This window comes from Engystomops pustulosus, chromosome 1, assembly GCF_040894005.1.
Source record: "Engystomops pustulosus chromosome 1, aEngPut4.maternal, whole genome shotgun sequence".
Taxonomy (NCBI): domain Eukaryota; kingdom Metazoa; phylum Chordata; class Amphibia; order Anura; family Leptodactylidae; genus Engystomops; species Engystomops pustulosus.
This window is the reverse complement of record NC_092411.1, coordinates 298,155,921-298,179,044: the sequence shown is the minus strand read 5'-3', so window position 1 is coordinate 298,179,044 and position 23,124 is coordinate 298,155,921. Positions and strand designations below refer to the sequence as shown.

The following is a 23,124-nucleotide window of genomic DNA, read 5'->3' as shown; positions in this document are numbered from 1 at the left end:
TGTTTAGGAAGAAACTATTACAGAACCAGAACCCACCCGGAAGGGTCTACACTTGTCCCACACTAGACCCTCATACAGGGGAAGGGAATGCATGTTCTGTCATAGGAGCTCTCCGCCGAAAGGATCTAATACTGGAGATGGTGGGGGTTGTAGTATCTGAGACAACGATGTAAGACAGGAAATGGTGTGAATTATAGTACTTTCTATAGATATAGATAGGAAATGGTGGGGGTTGTAGTACAGTCTGTACAAATAGACAGGAAATGGTGGGGGTTGTAGTACAGTCAGGAGATGGTGGGGGTTATAGTACGTTCTGTAGATATAGACAGAAGATGGTGAGGATTGTAGTATGGTCTGAGATACACACATCAGATGGTGGGGATTGTCAGCAGTTACAGGCAGGATGGTGGGGGTTGTATACTGGTGGTGGGGCGTACACCCAGTTTGGGAGGGTGGAGGTGGAGCTGCTATAATATTGTTGTGTGCACTAAGTGCAGGGGCTGAGCCACAGGAAGGAGCACTCAGGGGTGAGCTCTGCTATATACTGCTATATACTACTCTATAATGCTATATACTACTATATACTACTATATATAACTGTATATACTACTCTATACTGCTATATACTACTCTATACTGCTATATACTACTATATACTGCTATATACTACTCTATACTGCTATATACTACTATATATAACTGTATATACTACTCTATACTGCTATATACTGCTATATACTACTCTATACTGCTATATACTACTCTATACTGCTATATACTACTATATATAACTGTATATACTACTCTATACTGCTATATACTACTATATATAACTGTATATACTACTCTATACTGCTATATACTGCTATATACTACTCTATACTGCTATATACTACTCTATACTGCTATATACTACTCTATACTGCTTTATACTACTATATATAACTGTATATACTACTCTATACTGCTATATACTGCTATATACAACTGTATATACTACTCTATACTGCTATATACTACTCTATACTGCTATATACTACTATATACTACTATATATAACTGTATATACTACTCTATACTGCTATATACTACTCTATACTGCTATATATATAACTGTATAGACCGCTCTGTACTGCTATATACTACTATATATTACTACTATATATAACTGTATATACTACTCTATACTGCTATATAGTACTCTATACTGCTATATACTACTATATACTACTATATATAACTGTATATACTACTCTATACTGCTATATATATAACTGTATATACTACTCTATACTGCTATATACTACTCTATACTGCTATATACTACTATATATAACTGTATATACTGCTCTATACTGCTATATACTACTATATATAACTGTATATACTACTCTATACTGCTATATACTACTCTATACTGCTATATACTACTATATATAACTGTATATACTACTCTATACTGCTATATACTATATATATAACTGTATATACTACTCTATACTGCTATATACTGCTATATACTACTCTATACTGCTATATACTACTCTATACTGCTATATACTACTATATATAACTGTATATACTACTCTATACTGCTATATACTGCTATATACAACTGTATATACTACTCTATACTGCTATATACTACTCTATACTGCTATATACTACTATATACTACTATATATAACTGTATATACTACTCTATACTGCTATATACTACTCTATACTGCTATATATATAACTGTATAGACCGCTCTGTACTGCTATATACTACTATATATAACTGTATATACTACTCTATACTGCTATATACTACTATATATAACTGTATATACTACTCTATACTGCTATATACTACTCTATATTGCTATATGCTACTATATACTGCTATATACAACTGTATATACTACTCTATACTGCTATATACTTATATATACTGCTATATACTACTCTATACTGCTATATACTACTATATATAACTGTATATACTACTCTATACTGCTATATACTACTATATATAACTGTATATACTACTCTATACTGCTATATACTACTATATATAACTGTATATACTACTCTATACTGCTATATACTACTATATATAACTCTATATACTACTCTATAATGCTATATACTGCTATATACAACTGTATATACTACTCTATACTGCTATATACTGCTATATACAACTGTATATACTACTCTATACTGCTATATACTACTATATACTGCTATATACTGCTATATACAACTGTATATACTACTCTATACTGCTATATACTACTATATATAACTGTATATACTACTATATACTGCTATATACTACTATATATAACTGTATATACTACTCTATACTGCTATATAGTACTCTATACTGCTATATACTACTCTATACTGCTATATACTACTATATATAACTGTATATACTACTCTATACTGCTATATACTACTCTATACTGCTATATACTAATATATACTGCTATATATATATAACTGAATAGACCGCTCTGTACTGCTACATAGTACTAGATACTGCTATATACTGCTATATATATATAACTGTATAGACCACTCTGTACTGCTATATACTACTGTATACTGCTCTATACTCTGCTCTATAACTCTATATACTACTCTATACTGCTCTATACTCTCCTCCATACTGCTATATACTACTGCATATTGCTCTATACTCTACTCTACTCTATACTGTTATATACTGCTCCATACTCTCCTCTATACTGCTATATACTACTGTATACTAGTATATACTCCTCAATATTCTCCTCTATACTGCTATATACTACTGTGTTGTGGTGTACTCCTATATATGCTGTATACTTCCATGTACAGGTACATACACTGCTCTATACTGATACTGAGATATAAGCAATGCATACTACTGCTCTATACTACTGTACTGTGCACTGCTGCTATTTAACACTGTATACTGCTTTCTACTGCTATATATACTATATACTGTTTTATTTTGCAGTATAATAAAGTTCTGTGTTTATACTGCAATATACTACGGTATAGTATAGTATTCAGCCATATACTACCGTTTACTGCTCTTAACTACTGTATACTGCTCTATACCACCTCTCCTCTAGGTGTAGAGGATGCCCCCTGTCTATGGTGATGGTAGAATCTAATCTCCTCTAGCTGTAGAGGGTGTCTCCTGTCTATGGTGATGGTAGAACCTCCTCTCCTCTAGGTGTAGAGGATGCCCCCTGTCTATGGTGATGGTAGAACCTCCTCTCCTCTAGGTGTAGAGGATGTCCCCTGTCTATGGTGATGGTAGAACCTCCTCTCCTCTAGGTGTAGTGGATGCCCCCTGTCTATGGTGATGGTAGAGCCACCTCTCCTCTAGGTGTAGAGGATGCCCCCTGTCTATGGTGATGGTAGAACCTCCTCTCCTCTAGGTGTAGAGGATGCCCCCTGTCTATGGTGATGGTAGAACCTCCTCTCCTCTAGGTGTAGAGGATGCCCCCTGTCTATGGTGATGGTAGAACCTCCTCTCCTCTAGGTGTAGATGATGCTCCCTGTCTTTGGTGCTGGTAGAACCGCCTCTCCTCTAGGTGTAGATGATGCCCCCTGTCTATGGTAATGATAGAATCTCCTCTAGGTGTAGAGGATGTCCCCTGTCTATGGTGATGGTAGAACGTCCTCTTCTCTAGGTGTAGAGGATGCCCCCTGTCTATGGTGATGGTAGAACCTCCTCTCCTCTAGGTGTAGAGGATGCCCCCTGTCTATGGTGATGGTAGAACCTCCTCTCCTCTAGGTGTAGAGGATGCCCCCCTGTCTATGGTGATGGTAGAACCTCCCCTCCTCTAGGTGTAGAGGATGCCTCCTGTCTATGGTGATGGTAGAACCTCCTCTCCTCTAGGTGTAGAGGATGCCCCCCTGTCTATGGTGATGGTAGAACCTCCTCTCCTCTAGGTGTAGAGGATGCCTCCTGTCTATGGTGATGGTAGAACCTCCTCTCCTCCAGGTTTAGAGGATGCCCCCTGTCTATGGTGATGGTAGAACCTCCTCTCCTCTAGGTGTAGAGGATGCCTCCTGTCTATGGTGATGGTAGAACCTCCTCTCCTCTAGGTGTAGAGGATGCTTCCTGTCTATGGTGATGGTAGAACCACCTCTCCTCTAGGTGTAGAGGATGCCCCCTGTCTATGCTGATGGTAGAACCTCCTCTCCTCTAAGTGTAGAGGATGCCCCCTGTCTATGGTGATGGTAGAACCTACTCTCCTCTAGGTGTAGATGATGCTCCCTGTCTTTGGTGCTGGTAGAACCTCCTCTCCTCTAGGTGTAGAGGATGCCCCCTGTCTATGGTGATGGTAGAAGCTCCTCTCCTCTAGGTGTAGAGGATGTCCCCTGTCTATGGTGATGGTAGAACGTCCTCTCCTCTAGGTGTAGAGGATGCCCCCTGTCTATGGTGATGGTAGAACCTCCTCTCCTCTAGGTGTAGAGGATGTCCCCTGTCTATGGTGATGGTAGAACCTCCTCTCCTCTAGGTGTAGAGGATGTCCCCTGTCTATGGTGATGGTAGAACCTCCCCTCCTCTAGGTGTAGAGGATGCCTCCTGTCTATGGTGATGGTAGAACCTCCTCTCCTCTAGGTGTAGAGTATGCCCCCTGTCTATGGTGATGGTAGAACCTCCTCTCCTCTAGGTGTAGAGGATGCCTCCTGTCTATGGTGATGGTAGAACCTCCTCTCCTCTAGGTGTAGAGGATGCTTCCTGTCTATGGTGATGGTAGAACCACCTCTCCTCTAGGAGTAGAGGATGCCCCCTGTCTATGCTGATGGTAGAACCTCCTCTCCTCTAAGTGTAGAGGATGCCCCCTGTCTATGGTGATGGTAGAACCTCCTCTCCTCTAGGTGTAGATGATGCCCCTGTCTTTGGTGCTGGTAGAACCTCCTCTCCTCTAGGTGTAGAGGATGCCCCCTGTCTATGGTGATGGTAGAAGCTCCTCTCCTCTAGGTGTAGAGGATGTCCCCTGTCTATGGTGATGGTAGAACGTCCTCTCCTCTAGGTGTAGAGGATGCCCCCTGTCTATGGTGATGGTAGAACCTCCTCTCCTCTAGGTGTAGAGGATGTCCCCTGTCTATGGTGATGGTAGAACCTCCTCTCCTCTAGGTGTAGAGGATGTCCCCTGTCTATGGTAATGGTAGAACCTCCTCTCCTCTGTGTGCAGAGGATGTCCCCTGTCTATGGTGATGGTAGAACCTCCTCTCCTCTAGGTGTAGAGGATGCCCCCTGTCTATGGTGATGGTAGAACCTCCTCTCCTCTAGGTGTAGAGGATGCCCCCTGTCTATGGTGATGGTAGAACCTCCTCTCCTCTAGGTGTAGAGGATGCCCCCTGTCTATGGTGATGGTAGAACCTCCTCTTCTCTAGCTGTAGAGGATGCTTCCTGTCTATGGTGATGGTAGAACCACCTCTCCTCTAGGTGTAGAGGATGCCCCCTGTCTATGCTGATGGTAGAACCTCCTCTCCTCTAGGTGTAGAGGATGCTTCCTGTCTATGGTGATGGTAGAACCACCTCTCCTCTAGGTGTAGAGGATGCCCCCTGTCTATGCTGATGGTAGAACCTCCTCTCCTCTAGGTGTAGAGGATGCCCCCTGTCTATGGTGATGGTAGAACCTCCTCTCATCTAGGTGTAGAGGATGCCCCCTGTCTGTGGTGATAGTAGAACCTCCTCTCCTCTAGGTGTAGAGGATGCCCCCTGTCTGTGGTGATAGTAGAACCTCCTCTCCTCTAGGTGTAGAGGATGCCCCCTGTCTATGGTGATGGTAGAACCTCCTCTCCTCTAGGTGTAGAGGATGCCCCCTGTCTATGGTGATGGTAGAACCTCCTCTTCTCTAGGTGTAGAGGATGCCCCCTGTCTAAGGTGATGGTAGAACCTCCTCTCCTCTAGGTGAAGAGGATGCCCCCTGTCTGTGGTGATGGTAGAACCTCCTCTCCTCTAGGTGTAGAGGATGCCCCCTGTCTATGGTGATGGTAGAACCTCCTCTTCTCTAGGTGTAGAGGATGCCCCCTGTCTATGGTGATGGTAGAACCTCCTCTTCTCTAGGTGTAGAGGATGCCTCCTGTCTATGGTGATGGTAGAACCTCCTCTCCTCTAGGTGTAGAGGATGCCCCCTGTCTAAGGTGATGGTAGAACCTCCTCTCCTCTAGGTGAAGAGGATGCCCCCTGTCTGTGGTGATGGTAGAACCTCCTCTCCTCTAGGTGTAGAGGATGCCCCCTGTCTATGGTGATGGTAGAACCTCCTCTTCTCTAGGTGTAGAGGATGCCTCCTGTCTATGGTGATGGTAGAACCTCCTCTCCTCTAGGTGTAGAGGATGTCCCCTGTCTGTGGTGATGGTAGAACCTCCTCTCCTCTAGGGGACATCCTCTACACCTAGAGGAGAGGAGATTCTACCATCACCATAGACAGGGGGCATCCTCTACACCTAGAGGAGTGGAGGTTCTACCATCACCATAGACAGGGGCATCCTCTACACCTAGAGGAGAGGGGGTTCTACCATCACCATAGACAGGGGAAATCCTCTACACCTAGAGGAGAGGAGGTTCTACCATCACCATAGACAGGGGATATCCTCTACACCTAGAGGAGAGGAGGTTCTACCATCACCATAGACAGGGGATATCCTCTACACCTAGAGGAGAGGAGGTTCTACCATCACCATAGACAGGGGTCATCCTCTACACCTAGAGGAGAGGAGGTTCTACCATCACCATAGACAGGAAGCATCCTCTACACCTAGAGGAGAGGAGGTTCTACCATCACCATAGACAGGGGGCATCCTCTACACCTAGAGGAGAGGAGGTTCTACCATCACCATAGACAGGGGGCATCCTCTACACCTAGAGGAGAGAAGGTTCTACCATTACCATAGACAGGGGGCATCCTCTACACCTAGAGGAGAGGAGGTTCTACCATCACCATAGACAGGAGGCATCCTCTACACCTAGAGGAGAGGAGGTTCTACCATCACCATAGACAGGGGGCATCCTCTACACCTAGAGGAGAGGAGGTTCTACCATCACCAAAGACAGGGGGCATCCTCTACACCGAGAGGAGAGGAGGTTCTACCATCACCATAGACAGGGGGCATCCTCTACACCTAGAGGAGAGGAGGTTCTACCATCACCATAGACAGGGGGCATCCTCTACACCTAGAGGAGAGGAGGTTCTACCATCACCATAGACAGGGGGCATCCTCTTCTGGTGATGGTAGAACCTCCTCTCCTCTAGGTGTAGAGGATGCCCCCTGTCTATGGTGATGGTAGAACCTCCTCTCCTCTAGGTGTAGAGATTGCCCCCTGTCTATGGTGATGGTAGAACCTCCTCTCCTCTAGGTGTAGAGGATGCTTCCTGTCTATGGTGATGGTAGAACCACCTCTCCTCTAGGTGTAGAGGATGCCCCCTGTCTATGGTGATGGTAGAACCTCCTCTCCTCTAGGTGAAGAGGATGCCCCCTGTCTATGGTGATGGTAGAACCTCCTCTCCTCTAGGTGTAGAGGATGTCCGCTGTCTATGGTGATGGTAGAACCTCCTCTCCTCTAGGTGTAGAGGATGTCCCCTGTCTATGGTGATGGTAGAACCTCCTCTCCTCTAGGTGTAGAGGATGCTCCCTGCCTATGGTGTTGGTAGAGCCTCCTCTCCTCTAGGTGTAGAGGATGTCCCCTGTCTGTGGTGATGGTAAAACCTCCTCTCCTCTAGGTGTAGAGGATGCCCCCTATCTATGGTGATGGTAGAACCTCCTCTCCTTTAGGTGTAGAGGATTCCCCCTGTCTATGGTGATGGTAGAACCTCCTTTCCTCTAGGTGTAGAGGATGCCCCCTGTCTATGGTGATGGTAGAACCTCCTCTTCTCTAGGTGTAGAGGATGCCTCCTGTCTATGGTGATGGTAGAACCTCCTCTCCTCTAGGAGAAGAGGATGCCCCCTGTCTATGGTGATGGTAGAACCTCCTCTCCTCTAGGTGTAGAGGATGCCCCCTGTCTATGGTGATGGTAGAACCTCCTCTCCTCTAGGTGTACAGGATGCCCCCTGTCTATGGTGATGGTAGAACCTCCTCTCCTCTAGGTGTAGAGGATGCCCCCTGTCTATGGTGATGGTAGAACCTCCTCTCCTCTAGGTGTAGAGGATGCCTCCTGTCTATGGTGATGGTAGAACCTCCTCTCCTCTAGGTGTAGAGGATGCCCCCTGTCTATGGTGATGGTAGAACCTCCTCTCTTCTAGGTGTAGAGGATGCCCCTTGTCTATGGTGATGGTAGAACCTCCTCTCCTCTAGGTGTAGAGGATGCCCCCTGTCTATGGTGATGGTAGAACCTCCTCTCCTCTAGGTGTAGAGGATGCCCCCTGTCTATGGTGATGGTAGAACCTCCTCTCCTCTAGGTGTAGAGGATGCTTCCTGTCTATGGTGATGGTAGAACCACCTCTCCTCTAGGTGTAGAGGATGCCCCCTGTCTATGCTGATGGTAGAACCTCCTCTCCTCTAGGTGTAGAGGATGCCCCCTGTCTGTGGTGATGGTAGAATCTCCTCTCCTCTAGGTGTAGAGGATGCCCCCTGTCTATGGTGATGGTAGAACCTCCTCTTCTCTAGGTGTAGAGGATGCCTCCTGTCTATGGTGATGGTAGAACCTCCTCTCCTCTAGGTGTAGAGGATGCCCCCTGTCTAAGGTGATGGTAGAACCTCCTCTCCTCTAGGTGTAGAGGATGCCCCCTGTCTGTGATGATGGTAGAACCTCCTCTCCTCTAGGTGTAGAGTATGCCCCCTGTCTATGGTGATGGTAGAACCTCCTCTTCTCTAGGTGTAGAGGATGCCTCCTGTCTATGGTGATGGTAGAACCTCCTCTCCTCTAGGTGTGGAGGATGTCCCCTGTCTGTGGTGATGGTAGAACCTCCTCTCCTCTAGGTGTAGAGGATGCCCCCTATCTATGGTGATGGTAGAACCTCCTCTCCTCTAGGTGTAGAGGATTCCCCCTGTCAATGGTGATGGTAGAACCTCCTTTCCTCTAGGTGTAGAGGATGCCCCCTGTCTATGGTGATGGTAGAACCTCCTCTTCTCTAGGTGAAGAGGATGCCCCCTGTCTATGGTGATGGTAGAACCTCCTCTACTTTAGGTGAAGCGGATGCCCCCTGTCTATGGTGATGGTAGAACCTCCTCTCCTCTAGGTGTAGAGGATGCCCCCTGTCTATGGTGATGGTAGAACCTCCTCTCCTCTAGGTGTAGAGGATGCCCCCTGTCTATGGTGATGGTAGAACCTCCTCTACTCTAGGTGTAGAGGATATCCCCTGTCTATGGTGATGGTAGAACCTCCTCTCCTCTAGGTGTAGAGGATGACCCCTGTCTATGGTGATGGTAGAACCTCCTCTACTCTAGGTGTAGAGGATATCCCCTGTCTATGGTGATGGTAGAACCTCCTCTCCTCTAGGTGTAGAGGATTTCCCCTGTCTCTGGTGATGGTAGAACCCCCTCTCCTCTAGGTGTAGAGGATGCCCCGTCTATGGTGATGGTAGAACCTCCACTCCTCTAGGTGTAGAGGATGCCCCCTGTCTATGGTGATGGTAGAACCTCCTCTCCTTTAGGTGTAGAGGATGCCTCCTGTCTGTGGTGATGGTAGAACATCCTCTCCTCTAGGTGTAGAGGATGCCCCCTGTCTATGGTGATGGTAGAACCCCCTCTCCTCTAGGTGTAGAGGATGCCCGCTGTCTATGGTGGTGGTAGAACCTCCTCTCCTCTAGGTGTAGAGGATGCCCCCTGTCTATGGTGATGGTAGAACCTCCTCTCGTCTAGGTGTAGAGGATGCCCCCTGTCTATGGTGATGGTAGAACCTCCTCTCCTCTAGGTGTAGAGGATTCCCCCTGTCTATGGTGATGGTAGAACCTCCTCTCCTCTAGGTGTAGAGGATGCCCCCTGTCTATGGTGATGGTAGAACCTCCTCTCCTCTAGGTGTAGAGGATGCCCCCTGTCTATGGTGATGGTAGAACCTCCTCTCCTCTAGGTGTAGAGGATGCCCCCTGTCTATAGTGATGGAAGAACCTCCTCTCCTCTTGGTGTAGAGGATGCCCCCTGTCTATGGTGATGGTAGAACCTCCTCTCCTCTAGGTGTAGAGGATGCCCCCTGTCTATGGTGATGGTAGAACCTCCTCTAGGTGTAGAAGAAGCCCCCTGTCTATGGTGATGGTAGAACCGCCTATCCTCTAGGTGTAGAGGATGCCCCCTGTCTATGGTGATGGTAGAACCTCCTCTCCTCTAGATGTAGAGGAAGCCCCCTGTCTATGGTGATGGTAGAACCGCCTATCCTCTAGGTGTAGAGGATGCCCCCTGTCTATGGTGATGGTAGAACCTCCTCTCCTCTAGATGTAGAGGAAGCCCCCTGTCTATGGTGATGGTAGAACCTCCTCTCCTCTAGGTGTAGAGGATGCCCCCTGTCTATGGTGATGGTAGAATCTCCTCTCCTCTAGGTGTAGAGGATGCCCCTGTCTATGCTGATGGTAGATCCTCCTCTCCTCTAGGTGTAGAGGATGCCCCCTGTCTATGGTGATGGTAGAACCTTCTCTCCTCTAGATGTAGAGGATGCCCCCTGTCTGTGGTGATGGTAGAACCTTCTCTCCTCTCGGTGTAGAGGATGCCCCCTGTCTATGGTCATGGTAGAATCTTCTCTTCTCTAGGTGTAGAGGATGCCCCCTGTCTATGGTGAAAGTAGAACCTCCTCTCCTCTAGGTTTAGAGGATGTCCCCTGTCTATGGTGATGGTAGAACCTCCTCTCCTCTAGGTGTAGAGGATGACCCCTGTCTATGGTGATGGTAGAACCTCCTCTCCTCTAGGTGCAGAGGATGCCCCGTGTCTATGGTGATGGTAGAACCTCCTCTCCTCTAAGTGTAGAGGATGACCCGTGTCTATGGTGATGGTAGAACCTCCTCTCCTCTTGGTGTAGAGGATGTCCCCTGTCTATGGTGATGGTAGAACCTCCTCTCCTCTTGGTGTAGAGGATGCCCCCTGTCTATGGTGCTGGTAGAACCTCCTCTCCTCTAGGTGTAGAGGATTCTCCCTGTCTATGGTGATGGTAGAACCTCCTCTCCTCTAGGTGTAGAGGATGCCCCCTGTCTATGGTGATGGTAGAACCGCCTCTCCTCTAGGTGTAGAGGATGTCCCCTGTCTATGGTGATGGTAGAACCCCCTCTCCTCTAGGTGTAGAGGATGCCCACTGTCTATGGTGATGGTAGAACCTCCTCTCCTCTAGGTGTAGAAGATGCCCTCTCCAAGCTCAATCGCTTCTCCCACTCTGTCCCCTGTTGTGGCCCCTAAAGTAGTTTACACTGACATGTGGGGTATTGCTGTACTTACTTGCAACAAATTGCACAACAAAATCTGAGATGTATTTTCTCTTTTTATCCGGCATGAACATGTAAATATTAGGACTAAATAATAATTTTATTGTCAAAATGTAAAAATTCCAAATAGAATTCCTCCATATTGTTTAAATTCTTGTGAGATGCTTGAAGGGTTAACAAGCTTAAAGGGGTTTTCCCATGAAAGAAAATTCTCACATCTCAACCCCCTAGTGATGTTTACACAATAAAGATCATTTTAAACCCTTACTTTACAATCTTACTCAGTGTTATTGCTGTTTTAGCTCCTATCACTCCCTAGGCTGCTCAGTGCAAAATCCCAGGGTGTGGGCAGGGACTCTCTAAGCAGACACAATGGGGATCATTTACCAAGGGCCCGATTTGCATTTTCCCGAAGTGTTACCCGAATATTTCCGATTTGCACCAATTTTCCCCTGTATTGCCCCGGGATTTTGGAGCACGCGATCGGATTTTGGCGCATCGGCGCCGACATGCACGCGACGGAAATTGGTGGCGAAAATTGCACTTACCTTCACCAGGTATTGGCCGGTGAATTTCAGGGCATTCCAGCGCGCCTCCGGGGAACTTCAGCGCAGCACCTGGTGGACGGCGGAGGAAAACTACCTTAATGAACCCCCGCCGGACCCGAATCCACCGCAGAGAAAGTGCCGCTGGATCGCGAATAGACCGGGTAAATAAATCTGCCCCATTATATTCCATCTGGTTCTGTGAGGTGACAATGTGGTTTCATTATCAGGGTACAGGTGTATATACACTTTCATCTGGCTACTGACATTTTACTATTACACTGACACGTGCAGTTTCGCCGTGCGGGCATACCGCCGTGTGCTGGAGAGGAGGAGGAGGCGGCCCCTCCTCCCTCCATAGAGAATAGCGACGCACGGCCGCACACACGCCGAAAGATAGCGCATGCTCTATCTTTTTGCGGTGTGCGGCCCAGATCGGTGGCGCACATGTGTGGCACCGTATCTGCGCCAAGCCACTATTGCCGTCTATGGGGACGTACATGCGGCCGCAAATTTGTGGCCACATGTACGTCCCCGCAGACGGCCATGTGAATGAACCCTTAGAAATAGGGCGATTTGTGGGGATTTTCTAATAAACAGAACCTTCAAAGCCTTTTGAAGATGAATTCTCCTATAAAAATATTGTATCTGAAATTTGCTTAAAAATTTCTCCTAACGTCCTTATGGCTGAAATATATAAAAATGATACCAGCATAAAGCAGACAAATGGTTACTGTTACTTAGCAACCAATTTGGGTGGAAATACTAACTGTATGATGAGCAGCACATTGACACCAAATTTGCAACATATCTATAACTGAAATATAGAATTAATGTAAAGTACAATGTGTTATGATAAAACAGTCTGAAAATAAACTCGTAAGATAAAGCGTCCAAAGTTATCCCTGCGTATGGCGCCTCAGGGGCCGCGTCCTGAGGGTGCAAATGAGCTTAGTCCTTAAGGGGTTAAAGCATGTCAACTAATCCTAATATAAATGTTAAAACAGGGTCCAATAAATAGAAAATCCTTCCCCTGTTCCTGTAAAGTGACAGATAAGTGAAAAGTCACCGGGAACATCTGGAAAACGAGGATACATAAGGCACAAGGTGCAAAAGTCACAAATATAAGAAAAGTCTTAAAAGAAAAAAACACATGTCCCCGTAGAGTCCATAAAGCTGGTGGGCAGTTGGGATCCGCATGGGTGGAGCCTTGGGCCCTGGGTAGTTCCTGCCTGTGCCCTGCTCTCGCGCACTGCGCCGCTCTCTATACTCACCATACAAGCAAATGGCGTCTATAGCGGCTGTGACATCACATGGGGCGGGGTCATATGCTGATTGGCTATCTGTAAATATAGTGTTTCTCCCCGTTTCTTCGTTTCTACCTTTACCCTTTGGGTCAGTCCTCATTTTAGGTTAAACTTTGTTTCAGTAAATCGCCACATTCTTTAAAAAACGATTATTCCACTTCGTCCGAATCGATTGTCTCCTCTCGAGTCGTTATCTCCGGTACATTATTGATGTATATGTAACTGTCTGTAATGAGTAACGCAGACCCAGAACCTGCCAGAATATCAGACTGCATCTTAAAGGGAACCTACCACCACGCTTCTACCTATAAAGGTAGATCTGGTGGTAGGTGCATGTATGGGACGTGATGGTAGCCCTTTTTAGAGCTAATCCTCACGTCCCGCTATCTTTTTAAAATCTTGGTTGCCCTAATATGTAAATTTTGTAAAGCGGCTACTGGGGTGTGGAGTGGCCGGACATGAGGCTACACGTCGTGGCTACTCCACACCCCAGTAGCCTCTTTGGTCCTCCTACCCTGAGATCTTCGCCATGCAGCTCCTCATAGCTGCACGCCCTCCTCCGAGAAGCCGGAGCTACTGTGCATGCGCAGAACTCCGGCTTCTTTTTGCACGTTTCTGAATGACTGAGTTTACTAGGAAAAAAAAGCTTCTTAACTATGCAAATTAGCCTGAGGCCTTCTCCCGAGCGCCTCATGGCTCCACCGATAATTAATTTATGAACGCCCCACCCCCAGCCGATTGACCTGCCGATGCAATACTGAGAGCTGGTGACGCCTTGGCCCTCCCTCTGCTATTCTGGTGCTTTGTCATGATCACATGATGCCGAGCGCTGGGCTCATCGCCATAGTCAATAAAGATATTTTTCTAGGAAATCCGGTCATTCTGAAACTAAAAAAGAAGGTTATTTGGGATGGGACAGGAGGTGAGTATAAGCATCCGCCATCAGGTTATGTGATGGAGATGTCCTCTAACACTAATAAATACTTTCCTTTCTGAGGATCCGGATGGCGCCGGAGCCTTTCGTGCCTTTTTGTGCCCTGTGGGGTCGCTGGATTAAATGTGTCGCAAACTCGGACTACGCAGTTACTGCCCCTTTTGTATAGTGTGGGGCACAGAGCATCCGCTACACAAAACTAGCGCAGACCCTTCATAACTGTATGGGCAGGATCCAAAGACCTTCTTTGTATACAAAAAACTGGCGCGGACCCGATGATACACGGAGAGTTTGTCTTGTAGTCCTGAACGTCCTGTGTCTCTATATTTGGTTTAGTTTAAATTTAGGCTTCACCCATCCAATAGCCCAACCCACCATACCAATATAGATTGTGAATGTCAGCAGGGTGAGCGGTACCTATAGTTAACTCTTCATGACCGTATATGCAGGAATATCGTAGGCCATAAAATCACATATTTACCCGAGAGAGTAAAAACATTAATGAACAAAACTACATCCATGCCAAATAGAAAGATTGTGCGATATCTACACTCACCGGCCACTTTATTAGGTACACCGGTCCAACTGCTCGTTAACACTTAATTTCTAATCAGCCAATCACATGGCGGCAACTCAGTGCATTTAGGCATGTAGACATGGTCAAGACAATCTCCTGCAGTTCTCCCGAGCATCAGTATGGGGAAGAAAGATGATTTGTGGCCTGTGAACGTGGCATGGTTGTTGGTGCCAGAAGGGCTGGTCTGAGTATTTCAGAAACTGCTGATCTACTGGGATTTTCACGCACAACCATCTCTAGGGTTTACAGAGAATGGTCCGAAAAAGAAAAAACATCCAGTGAGCGGCAGTTCTGTGGGCGGAAATGCCTTGTTGATGCCAGAGGTCAGAGGAGAATGGGCAGACTGGTTCGAGCTGATAGAAAGGCAACAGTGACTCAAATCGCCACCCGTTACAACCAAGGTAGGCAGAAGAGCATCTCTGAACGCACAGGACGTCCAACTTTGAGGCAGATGGGCTACAGCAGCAGAAGACCACACCGGGTGCCACTCCTTTCAGCTAAGAACAGGAAACTGAGGCTACAATTTGCACAAGCTCATCGAAATTGGACAGTAGAAGATTGGAAAAACCTTTCCTGGTCTGATGAGTCTCGATTTCTGCTGCGACATTCGGATGGTAGGGTCAGAATTTGGCGTTAACAACATGAAAGCGCGGATCCATCCTGCCTTGTATCAGCGGGTCAGGCTGGTGGTGGTGGTGTCATGGATCCATCCTGCCTTGTATCAGCGGGTCAGGCTGGTGGTGGTGGTGTCATGGTGTGGGGAATATTTTCCTACCTGAGTATTGTGGCTGCCCATGTCCATCCCTTTATGAGCACAATGTACCCTGTAACATCTGATGGCTACTTTCAGCAGGATAATGCGCCATGTCATAAAGCTGGAATCATCTCAGACTGGTTTCTTGAACATGACAATGAGGTCACTGGACACAAATGGCCTCCACAGTCACCAGATCTCAATCCAATAGAGCATCTTTGGGATGTGGTGGAACGGGAGATTCACATCATGGATGTGCAGCCGACAAATCTGCGGCAACTGTGTGATGCCATCATGTCAATATGGACAAAATTTTTTAGGAATGCTTCCAGCACCTTGTTGTATCTATGCCACGAAGAATTGAGGCAGTTCTGAAGGCAAAAGGGGGTCCAACCCATTACTAGCATGGTGTACCTAATTAATTGGCCGATGAGTGTATATCAGGAGATTAGGAGAGATGTATGGAGAGGACAGGGGGAGGACTGGAGATTACATGTGATATATATCAGGAGATTAGGAGAGATGTATGGAGAGGACAGGGGGAGGACTGGAGATTACATGTGATATATATCAGGAGATTAGGAGAGATGTATGGAGAGGACAGGGAGAGGACTGGAGATTACATGTGAGGAGGTATCAGGAGATTAAGAGAGATGTGTGGAGAGGACAGGGGGAGGACTGGAGATTACATGTGATATATATCAGGAGATTAGGAGAGATGTATGGAGAGGACAGGGGGAGGACTGGAGATTACATGTGATATATATCAGGAGATTAGGAGAGATGTATGGAGAGGACAGGGGGAGGACTGGAGATTACATGTGATATATATCAGGAGATTAGGAGAGATGTATGGAGAGGACAGGGGGAGGACTGGAGATTACATGTGATATATATCAGGAGATTAGGAGAGATGTATGGAGAGGACAGGGGGAGGACTGGAGATTACATGTGATATATATCAGGAGATTAGGAGAGATGTATGGAGAGGACAGGGGGAGGACTGGAGATTACATGTGATATATATCAGGAGATTAGGAGAGATGTATGGAGAGGACAGGGTGAGGACTGGAGATTACATGTGATATATATCAGGAGATTAGGAGAGATGTATGGAGAGGACAGGGGGAGGACTGGAGATTACATGTGATATATATCAGGAGATTAGGAGAGATGTATGGAGAGGACAGGGGGAGGACTGGAGATTACATGTGATATATATCAGGAGATTAGGAGAGATGTATGGAGAGGACAGGGTGAGGACTGGAGATTACATGTGATATATATCAGGAGATTAGGAGAGATGTATGGAGAGGACAGGGGGAGGACTGGAGATTACATGTGATATATATCAGGAGATTAGGAGAGATGTATGGAGAGGACAGGGTGAGGACTGGAGATTACATGTGATATATATCAGGAGATTAGGAGAGATGTATGGAGAGGACAGGGTGAGGACTGGAGATTACATGTGATATATATCAGGAGATTAGGAGAGATGTATGGAGAGGACAGGGTGAGGACTGGAGATTACATGTGATATATATCAGGAGATTAGGAGAGATGTATGGAGAGGACAGGGGGAGGACTGGAGATTACATGTGATATATATTAGGAGATTAGGAGAGATGTATGGAGAGGACAGGGTGAGGACTGGAGATTACATGTGATATATATTAGGAGATTAGGAGAGATGTATGGAGAGGACAGGGTGAGGACTGGAGATTACATGTGATATATATCAGGAGATTAGGAGAGATGTATGGAGAGGACAGGGGGAGGACTGGAGATTACATGTGATATATATCAGGAGATTAGGAGAGATGTATGGAGAGGACAGGGGGAGGACTGGAGATTACATGTGATATATATCAGGAGATTCGGAGAGATGTATGGAGAGGACAGGGGGAGGACTGGAGATTACATGTGATATATATCAGGAGATTAGGAGAGATGTATGGAGAGGACAGGGTGAGGACTGGAGATTACATGTGATATATATCAGGAGATTAGGAGAGATGTATGGAGGGGACAGGGGGAGGACTGGAGATTACATGTGATATATATCAGGAGATTAGGAGAGATGTATGGAGAGGACAGGGTGAGGACTGGAGATTACATGTGATATATATCAGGAGATTAGGAGAGATGTATGGAGAGGACAGGGTGAGGACTGGAGATTACATGTGATATATATCAGGAGATTAGGAGAGATGTATGGAAAGGACAGGGGGAGGACTGGAGATTACATGTGATATATATCAGGAGATTAGGAGAGATGTATGGAGAGGACAGGGTGAGGACTGGAGATTACATGTGATATATATCAGGAGATTAGGAGAGATGTATGGAGAGGACAGGGTGAGGACTGAAGATTACATGTGATATATATCAGGAGATTAGGAGAGATGTATGGAGAGGACAGGGAGAGGACTGGAGATTACATGTGATATATATCAGGAGATTAGGAGAGATGTATGGAGAGGACAGGGTGAGGACTGGAGATTACATGTGATATATATCAGGAGATTAGGAGAGATGTGTGGAGAGGACAGGGTGTGGACTGGAGATTACCTGTGATATATATCAGGAGATTAGGAGAGATGTATAGAGAGGACAGGGTGTGGACTGGAGATTAATCTATCAGGTGCTTGTGTAGCTGATGTCTCTGTCTCTCACATGTGTATAGCAGAACATGTCAGGTACTTGTGTAGCTAATGGCTGTGTCTCTCCCATGTGTATAGCAGAACATGTCAGGTACTTGTGTAGCTGATGTCTGTGTCTATCACATGTGTATAGCAGAACATGTCAGGTACTTGTGTAGCTGATGTCTGTGTCTCACACATGTGTATAGCAGAACATGTCAGGTACTTGTGTAGCTGATGTTTGTGTCTCTCACATGTGTATAGAAGAACATGTCAGGTACTTGTGTAGCTGATGTATGTGTCTCGCATGTGTATAGCAGAACATGTCAGGTACTTGTGTAGCTGATGTCTGTGTCACACATGTGTATAGCAGAACATGTCAGGTACTTGTGTAGCTGATGTCTGTGTCTGACATGTGTATAGCAGGACATGTCAGGTACTTGTGTAGCTGATGTCTGTGTCTCACACATGTGTATAGCAGAACATGCCAGATACTTGTGTAGCTGATGTCTGTGTCTCACACATGTGTATAGCAGAACGTGACAGGTACTTGTGTAGCTGATGTCTGTGTCTCTCACATGTGTATAGCAGAACATGTCAGGTACTTGTGTAGCTGATGTCTGTGTCTCTCACATGTGTATAGCAGAACATGTCAGGTACTTGTGTAGCTGATGTCTGTGTCTCTCACATGTGTATAGCAGAACATGTCAGGTACTTGTGTAGCTGATGTCTGTGTCTCTCACATGTGTATAGCAGAACATGTCAGGTACTTGTGTAGCTGATGTCTGTGTCTCACACATGTGTATAGCAGAATATGTCAGGTACTTGTGTAGCTGATGTCTGTGTCTCTCACACGTGTATAGCAGAACATGTCAGGTACTTGTGTAGCTGATGTCTGTGTCTCTCACACATGTATAGCAGAACATGTCAGGTACTTGTGTAGCTGATGTCTGTGTCTCTCACACGTGTATAGCAGAACATGTCAGGTACTTGTGTAGCTGATGTCTGTGTCTCTCACACGTGTGTAGCAGAACATGTCAGGTACTTGTGTAGCTGATGTCTGTGTCTCTCACACGTGTATAGCAGAACATGTCAGGTACTTGTGTAGCTGATGTCTGTGTCTCTCACACGTGTATAGCAGAACATGTCAGGTACTTGTGTAGCTGTTGTCTGTGTCTCTCACATGTGTATCACGAGAACATGTCAGCAGATAAAGCACAGACACCAGCAATGCTTTACTATACATTACACACAGACATGATCAGGGACACAGAGTAATGGTGGAGGAGGAGAACAGGTCTATAAGGAGGGACACAGAGTAATGGTGGAGGAGGAGAACAGGTTTATAAGGAGGGACACAGAGTAATGGTGGAGGAGGAGAACAGGTCTATAAGGAGGGACACAGAGTAATGGTGGAGGAGGAGAACAGGTCTATAAGGAGGGACACAGAGTAACGTAGAAGTCTGAGGAAAGGTCTATAAGGGGGAGCACAGAAGTCAGACAGGTCTACAAGCACAGAGTTATGTAGAGGTTGGAGTACGTTCTAGAAGGTGGAGGGCAGTGTATACAAATGGTTAAATACAGAGATGTAAAAAAGTGAGGAATTACTAAAATTCTTCCCTAAAAGTGTGCTAGTCCATCATACGGTGTGTACAGTCAGTGATGGCCGTGTCTCCGCTGTCTTGCAGGGCCTGGATGTCGGGGTACAATCATGGGGCACTTCCGCTCGGCAGAGGTTCGCCAGTTACTACACAACAAGTTTGTGGTGGTCCTGGGAGACTCCAGTAAGTGCCCCCTGCTGTGTCTATTGTCCTGTACTGCTGGATATCTCTGCTTCAGCCTGACCTCTCCTTCTGTCTTTCAGTCCAGAGATCCGTGTACAAGGACCTGGTGAAGCTCCTGAGGACTGATGACTTTCTTACTGAAAAACAGCTGGAAAAAAGGGTGAGTCCTAAAATGCTCAAATGTTCTGTGTATAACTGCACACAAACTACAGAAGAGAATCCAGCTCCCCATGGAGAAGACCGAGACATCGCTGCCGAAGACCACCACCCTGTGTGTCCTGCTCTCCAGTCCTAATCCACAGCGCGCAGGGTTCTGTAACACTGAGAGGTGCCTGAGCAATCCGCTTCCTAGATTTCAGTTCTTTTCCTGGAATATTATCTTCATGTTTTCTACTTTTTTGGGCATCAACCAGACCCTGGTGACCACCTGCCCGTCGGGGTCAGTCCTCATATTCAGTAAAACCTTTGGTGGTTTCCTTCAATGAAATCCAGGGAACAGAACCATATAAACCCTGGCTCCGAAGGTGTTTTGGGACCAGTCTGACCAGCAAGTAATTGCTCACCATTATGTATCCAATCTGACCTGCAAAATCACTGAACTTTGCCTCTGTCATTCCCGAGCTCCTTCCAGAACCAGTCCTGTATCCCAGTGTCCCACCGGATTTCTGGCCATCCCCAAACCATATAACTGCACTGACTTATTACCAAGTACTGACCCTCCCCTAGGTCATATCCATCCTACCCATCCACACCATGCTGGAATACACAATCAAAAATGTAGAAAGAGGCTTTGATGTGACCTCTCTTATGAGCTTGGGGCTGACTTACTCCTTGAAAAGTGCCCTTTAAAGAATCCCATTTAACCATAGGATCAGGGGGAGGTCATTATGCGTCTGGTTTGCAGCCCCAGCACCACTAGGGATGACAACCAAGTAGGATGAATCCTCTGCACTAGGCTAACAAGGTCTGCAGCAATGGTTAGAGACCCCCCGGGGGCATATTCAATCCCCAAAATAATTGGAAACGGATCTGGAGACGCATGGGCCAGATCAATTCTGGAAAACACTTCATGTACAGTGGAACAGTAAGAGTGATGACAATCCTCATTAGGGAGGAAAACCATGATTCAGGTGAATAAATCCTGGCCAGGACCACCAGTTGGGGTCCACTATAGACACAACACTGGTCCATCCATCTTGGCAGCCACCCACATAGCACATACTTCAACATTCTGTAAAAATAATTCTCCAACTAGGTAGAAAATACCATAAAACTAATGAAAATGTGACCCTAAACCTAGAACCTATGAGAGACTATGGAAACCTACTAAGCACTGAGCCATACACACACAGTGCACCCACAGTACTGGACTAGGCTGCCATAGTGGACCCAATCCTGACCTCTCCATCTCGGTCTGTGGGGTCACTATAGCACCGGGGCACAGGCCGCTGTCTTGGGGTTGTACTGGAGTCCGACCTTTCCTTTGCACCGTATATTCAATCTCTTGTTCGCTCTTGCCGCATCTCAGAAATCCTAAAATCTAAAATTGTTGCTCTGATTCACTGACTGTAATTCCCTACTCTCTACTCTACAATCCTTTCTAAATACGCTACTTAGATGCCTCCAGTCCGCCAATCACTGCACTGGCTGCCCATCTCGTTCCAAATACAGTTTCAAATAATAACCCTCATCCACAAAGCTCTGCATAATGCTGCACCTCTCCATCTTTCTTCTCTCATCTCAGTCTATCGACCCTTCTCGTGCTCTTCCATCTGCCAGTGACATTAGATTAATCTCTACCTTAATTCAAACCTATAATCTAATATTTTAGCGGTGTTTATGTCCCAATTATTAATTCAAAGTCTGCCTGCATGAAAGGACATTTAAAAATCAATTTTATTAGGTATCTATTTAAAACTAGGGTACACGAGCTTATTGGACAATAATAGAGCTCAGAAGCAGGCTGGGCAATCTTCACTCCAGACTTTTTGGATACCAAGTGTCAAATATTGGGAAGATAATGTAAGACTGTTTTGTGTCCTAGTCTGTCCCTTTAGTTATGCACACAAGGTACCAATTAGGAGATTTTTACTGGAAGTGTAACTACCCAATAGTTCCTAAAAGTGGGCTTGCCCCTCTCGGTCTAGGTGTGAACAAGCGCCTAAAGTATCACCACTTTATCAGGTGTGAGTGTTACCACTTTGTCAGATAAAACCTGACGCGTTTCCCCGCTGGGGATTGTGCCAGCGGTTTATCAAAGGTCCTGGGTTGACAGTAGTGAAGTGTGTGCACCGTCAGGTGCAGCGTGCTATGATGATAAGCACGCTCACCAATTTCGGTGCCGACACTACTACAAATTAGTGGTAAAGCAGAGCGTTATAATTGCTCATGAGGTTTGTGTTGCCTGTCATCTTTTTCCATAGCTAGCTAGCTGACTTATAATGAGTTTTCTTACTTGTAGCGTTCGCTGACACACCGCTACCTTACTTCACTCTAAAGTCATTTTTGCTAGCTAACTAACAGAACAGGCACACACGCTCACATGGAGGCACATATCGGCATTTGTTTGGCCGCGTGCGCCACCAGATGTCTGAGATATTTAAAGATTAAGCCCCTCCCCAGGGGTGGTGAACGGAGGCAGTCCTGTAAGGCGATGTACGTCACTAGACACTCCCCTCTGAGCCGAGAGATCCCCGATGCATGATTACATCTGGGAACCTATCGCAGCGAGGGGGCATGATCGTAGCTCCGCCCATTTTAACAAGGTACAATACCCCTGTATATTTGCTAACATAGCGTTGTGGTTACATTAAGGGAAAATATAGCACATATTTTTAGTACTGTCTATATCTTGGGTGGTAATAAATAAGGTATATCCCTCAGGAGATCACTCCCTGTATAACATTCAGCCGAGTGCCGGAGTCATATTGCACTCATGTCCTCCTGGAGTATTCAAGTTCCAGCATTAAAATCATGAAGGCAGAGGCATGTCACATCCCTAATCAGGTACATTTCGTGTTCTGTGGGCATAACAGTTCATCAGAAGAAGGAGACCGCTGGATGAAAGGAATTATAGGAAGCAGGAATAGACTATATGTTCGTTCAATCCCTCTGGCTGTAGTGTCCCCAACCAGAAAATCCATTTTGATTCTCGCTGGGACAATTTCCTCACATAGTTCCCACCTCTAGGTGATGGTTCCACTACCTCAATTATTTGGAACCGTAGGGATCT

The 23,124-nt window shown here is 46.1% G+C and overlaps 1 protein-coding gene across 1 annotated transcript; it reads left to right on the top strand.

Annotated features, from left to right (window-relative positions):
- The first annotated feature begins 500 nt into the window (after nucleotides 1–500).
- Nucleotides 501–20,223, top strand: LOC140113762 (PC-esterase domain-containing protein 1A-like). The gene is made up of 3 exons (XM_072132659.1): nucleotides 501–527; nucleotides 19,797–19,892; nucleotides 19,973–20,223. The coding sequence occupies exons 2-3, from the start codon at nucleotides 19,820–19,822 to the stop codon at nucleotides 20,185–20,187; spliced, it is 288 nt and encodes a 95-aa protein (XP_071988760.1). The 5' UTR covers nucleotides 501–527; nucleotides 19,797–19,819; the 3' UTR covers nucleotides 20,188–20,223.
- Nucleotides 20,224–23,124: the final 2,901 nt, after the last annotated feature.

Coding starts and splice junctions, on each gene's coding strand:
- LOC140113762 (XM_072132659.1), top strand. CDS start 19,820: ATGGGGCACTTCCGCTCGGCAGAGGTTCGCCAGTTACTACACAACAAG. Junction 19,893..19,972: donor GGTGGTCCTGGGAGACTCCA/GTAAGTGCCCCC, acceptor TCTGTCTTTCAG/TCCAGAGATCCGTGTACAAG.